Genomic DNA, 5,372 nt, shown 5'->3' on the forward strand with positions numbered 1-5,372 from the left:
AAGTCCCCATGGTTTCCTTTCCAGGAGATCTTGCCTGACAAATCTGTCAGAGTTCTTTGAGAAAGTAATGAACAGGTCACACAAAAGAGAGCAGGTTGGATGTTGCTTAAACATAAATAAACCTTATTCTCTAATTGTCACGATTTTCTGCTTTCACATTTAGTGATACCTTCATTTCATATTAGTTTCTCAGTTAGAAAAGAATTCCCAGCAAAATCTATTTTGGATTCAGAGTCTTAGCATTCAGTCATTTTTATTTCCTTCAGATTCCATGAATTCTTCACAGGGCAGAACAGCTGAGATTGTAATCCTGATTCCGGGAATCTCTCCCTCTCTAAATCGAGTAAGATGAGATAGGAATGTAATGTTACCTCTGATGTGTAAAACAGTGAATTTGCAGTTGCATGGCACTTTTTACAACACTGTCAGAATATCCAGTTGAGATGCTGCCTCAAGGAGACAGTCACAGCCTCACTGCTCCATTTGAAGGCACCAAAGCCTGAAAACCAGCATCTCTCGGTTCAAGAGTTCAGTGTCCTTCCAACAGTTGTCAGACTCCTGAACCTCTCCTTGGTATTATCAATCATGGACTGTCTGAACTATTGGAAGTCACTATTTTTGCACGAGGTACAAACCTTTTCCACCCATAGTACTTGAAGTAATCCCTAACAAACCATATAGCACCTATGCATCCAATCTTGTGAGTGCTGTGGTTAGTAAGGAGTTGGGTGGGGGAGAAGATGAAAACCACTGCACTCGGATTATTGTGGATATTATCTATCTATAAATGCATTTTTTGTCTCTTAATTAGTTTACTATTGGTTCAGCGTCAGTAAGTATGAATTTATGTGCCTATGTCATTGTGCAAAATCTAAGAGAATAAACCCTGCATTGTAAAAAAAAATGCAATCCGCTGATGCACCAGGGTTGGGGTGTGAATCCTCGCCCGTCTATTTATAGCCCACCACCCCTGCCGAGCCGACCCGCGGCCAGGACTGGACGGCTGTTGCCGCAATGTTGGCGGCCCCGAGCGCGGCGGTCAGCAGCCTGGAGCCGCGGGGAGCTCCGCTGAACCCCACGGCCGTGCTGTCGCCACTGGGCCTGGTGCGCCTCTTGCAGTGTGTGTCCAGCTGCATTGCCCTCAGCCTGGTCGTCCACGACGGCGGCTGGACAGGAGCCGCCGGCCACTTCTGCATGTTCGCCTGGGGTTTCTGCCTGGCTCTCAGCTCGCTCGTCCTCTGCTTCGAGTTCACCCGCCTGCACGACTGTCTGAGCCTCTCGTGGAGCAACCTCACCGTCTCCTCGGCGCTCCTGGCCGCTCTCCTGGAGCTGACGGCTGCCGTGATCTTCCCCCTGTACTTCGTGCGCCTGGAGTGTCAAGAGTGCCGTTCCCGAGACTTCAGGATCTCCGCCAGCGTCTGCTCGGCCGTGGCCTGCGTCGCCTACGGCGCGGAGGTGCACTTGACCCGGGCCAGACCGGGCCACCTAGCCGGCTACATGTCCACCACGCCCGGGCTGCTCAAAGTGGTGCAAGCCTATGTGGCGTGCCTCATCTTCGGCGCCTTGTACAGCGGCAGCGAGTCCGGCCGCTACCCGGCCACTCAGTGGTGCGTGGCGGTCTACGCCCTCTGCTTTCTTCTCGCCGTGCTGGTCATCGGCTTGAACGTGTCGGGCAGGGCGGCCGCCGTGCACTGGCCCTTGGAGAGAGCTGTCGTCCTGCACACCTTCCTGGCCACTTTGCTCTACCTGAGCGCTTCCATCGTCTGGCCCATCTACTGCTTTGACCGCGAGTACGGTTCCATGGAGCGGCCGGCAAACTGCCGCTGGGGACACTGTCCCTGGGACAACCAGGTCATTGTCGCCACCTTCACCTATGTCAACCTCGCCCTGTACGTCAGCGACCTGGTGTTCTCCCAGAGACTCCTGTACGTGGCACGGGCCTGAGCAACCCTTGTTGGACGCGACCCCCCCATGCCAACGATTGCGCTGCCTGCCTGTGCCACACCACGAGCAACCCCCCCCCCCCCCCCCCCCCCCCTTTCCATGCTGTTTTGAAAGCGGTTATCTCACTCGATGTGTGTGTGTTGGGAACCGAGTTAATTTATTGCTTTCAAAGATAAACGCGCCTGCTTTCGGTGCAAAGCCGAAGCGATGAGCAGAAGTCTGATCTATCACCAGAATGCTGGAGTCTGTGTGCACTGGCGTCCGAGAAGCGCCTGGTTGTTTCTGTGCAGTAGGATGATAATGAATCTGAAAGATAAACAGAGAATGCTGGAAAACTCGGTATCTGTGGGCAAGGAAGCTGGGGTTAATGTTTCAGGTGGAGGGTATTTCATCGCTGGTTTGCAAGGCCAAGTATGACCCATTTTGAGGCTGGTTCAGCCACACCTTCCTGGCCACCTTGCGCGATCTGAGCGCTTCCATCGTCTGGCCCATCTACTGCTTTGACCGCGAGGGGCCCATCTACTGCTTTGGCTGCAGTACACCAAAAGAAGGTTTGAGCATCAGCATTGGACGTTGGAAACGTTGAGTCACCCATAGCCTGCTAACTGGGATCAGACTGGCTGGTACAGCAGGCATGCTGGGCCGAATGCCCCTCCTCCTGACTTGGACGTTATCTGCCATTCCAGCATTGTCTGCTCATTCGTGGCTGCTTCTGTGTGGTGGACAGGGTGGCGTGAAAGGGAAGAATTTCCTTTGTTATTTTGGATCTGAACAGTACAGTAGAGTATTCACAAGAACCAGAAAGGAGAAGTAAAGGAATAATTAACAGAAACTGCTAGAAATGTTCATACATCTTTAACCGTGTGTTCTGTCTGCAGCACCATGACCACTTCACCGATGGGCAGCCTAAAGCATTGTAGGTGTTCATTGTTATGGTCTTAGTTTGATCTTATGAAGTATTTTCAAGACATAATCAATTGATTGACTCTCAAGGTGCAAGCCAGTTTCAAGCTCCACAAATCTCCCACCTCTTCACCCTTTCAGCATATTTTTCTCTCTTCTCTTTTCCCTCATTTGTTCACTCTACTTCACCTTGAATGTATGACCCATTGCTCTATGGCTATAAGCTCTGAACTCTGGGCAAAGCCATTTCTCCTCAATTCCTAAATGTTTTATTTAGTGACTATGTTATTTTTAATGAGCCCTAGTTCTAGTTCTGGTCGCACCCATCTCTCGGTCCACTATGTTTTTAATTATCATAAAGATTTCCATCAATCTCGTATTGTCAAGCAAAACGAACAGCAGCTTGCATCATCTTTTCTGACAGTTCCAACCTCTCAGTCTGTTATCATTCTGGTCATTCTTTGTTGCTGCTTCTTCAATTGGTCAATAACATTGTTTAAATGTAGAAATTAAACCACGCACAATATTCATAGTTAGCCATGATCTCATTGCATGGCAGAGCAGGCTCAACAGGCTTAACATAACTCCTAAAAATATAGTCGTAATAGCCCATTCACCTGTGCCATTCTTTTTCATTCTTTTAACATGTTGATGACTAGAATCAAATCTAGCAGTGGTGCCCCGTTACAAATGTAGTATTCTTCATATAAAAATTTTGAAAGGGTTTGTTTCATCCATTGGACCAGCCTGCTCTATTTTAGTCCCCCTTTGGCATCCAGTGGTGTATGCAGGAATTTAAATCTGCCATGTTATTTGAAGGACATGCACCCATTTCACTAATGATACAGGGTGAGTATGTTTGCATCTATTCATTAGCTAACATAAAATATTGCTGTCATTGTCTGTGCCTCTGCCCCCAACACCCCTCAGATATATAGAGTGATGTATTAAATTTTCCAAATTTGTTGTTTTAAAATTCTGGCCCTTTCTGACATGCATTTTATGTGTAAAATGTTTGGAAATGACCTGTGCGTATACAGGGGCACTGATGAATGTTTTAAATTAGCCATTCCCGCTGGTGCCATACCCTCCACCCCCCCCCCCCCCCCCCAGGGCTGCAGTACATTTAAAGGGGGGCCACGGACTAAAATCACAAAATGTTTTTAATATAATTGAATGCAGGAGAAAGCCAACTAAACTTGACTGCTTCACTCTGCTTTGAGCAGAGTCCCAAGGGGCCCACAGCCCCCCAAAAAATGGTTGAGAATGGCTTCTTTAAATCATGTAGGGCATAAGATTCGTGCAAAAAAGAATATTTTGTCATGTGGTGGCAGTTTATACTTGAAGCAAAAGCACACAATCCATCAACAGCAACTAGTTACAAGTAAAATAAACTTGAGATTTCCTAAAGAATTTATCTCCTAAGATAAATGTAATGCAGAGCTGATATGAATATATATATATGTATCTCAGGATCAAAATGCACTCTCACTGAGGTGGATATTGTTTGAGTAAGGCAGAGCATGTGTTGCACTTGTCTGCTGCTGTTTTGAATTAACTTGAATTTTAACCAGAGCTTGCAATAAAAGAATCTTTTCTTTGTTGTGTTTTGCTGAACGGTGCATTAGTGAGGTGATGTGGAAATGTTGTGTCCATCCGGGACTTTTGCAGAAACTGCTGAATGTCAAAATACATTCAAATATTTAACCTTTCAGTTTCCGGGCAAATATAAGGCTTCGGCATTTGATTGCATGGATGCAATTTAAATGTATAGTTGTTGGATAGAGTGCCTTCAGTGTAAATTAGGCTCAATGCAGAGCAGAGCAATAGCAAGACTAACAGCAATGTGCAGATTATTTAATGTTATTTTGAAAAAAATATCCCTGCAGTAAGGATTGCAAATAAAAGTTTAATCCATCCTGAAATAATAGAGGCATTTATAATCAGTTCATTTACTATGTTAATGAAAATAAAACGTATTTATTGTTCCTGTATCTTACACTTGGTGTCAGATCAATTCAGGTTTAAGGGGTGCAATTATTTTGAAACAAAAACTGAAGGTGCTGGAAACACTCAACAGATCTATCAGCGTATGCAGTGGAAAGAATGGAAGGGGTGGACAATGTCATCATCTGCGGCCATGACACGAAGGATCATGATGTCAACCTTGAGAAATTTTTTTCAGACTGCAACTCGGCTGCACTTGACCTACAATTTCAACAAGTGTGTCTTCCGGACCACTCGGCTTGCAATTCTGGGTTGTGTGGTGGAGAACGGGGTGGTCATGCCAGACCCTGATCGCGTGCGTCCCCTCATGGACTTGCCCCCCCCCCCCCCCACCCAGAAGGCACTCAGACGCTGTCTTGGCTTTTTCTCTTACTATGCCCAATGGCCCGGCCGCTCCTTCCCCCTGTCCACCGAAGCCAGAGCGCCCTTTGACCACATCAAATCGGACATCGCTGCTGCAATGCTGCACACCATCGACGAGTCCATTCCATTCCAAGTCGAGAGCGATGCGTCTGACT

At 47.1% G+C, this 5,372-nt stretch overlaps 1 protein-coding gene across 1 annotated transcript; it reads left to right on the forward strand.

Annotated features, from left to right (window-relative positions):
- The first annotated feature begins 773 nt into the window (after window positions 1–773).
- LOC138759465 (myeloid-associated differentiation marker-like protein 2) lies at window positions 774–2,010 on the forward strand. The gene has a single exon (XM_069929929.1). It carries the CDS (start codon window positions 1,015–1,017, stop codon window positions 1,942–1,944), a length of 930 nt encoding a protein of 309 aa, XP_069786030.1. The 5' UTR covers window positions 774–1,014; the 3' UTR covers window positions 1,945–2,010.
- Window positions 2,011–5,372: the final 3,362 nt, after the last annotated feature.

Source organism: Narcine bancroftii, chromosome 3 (genome assembly GCF_036971445.1).
Source record: "Narcine bancroftii isolate sNarBan1 chromosome 3, sNarBan1.hap1, whole genome shotgun sequence".
In the NCBI taxonomy this organism is placed as follows: domain Eukaryota; kingdom Metazoa; phylum Chordata; class Chondrichthyes; order Torpediniformes; family Narcinidae; genus Narcine; species Narcine bancroftii.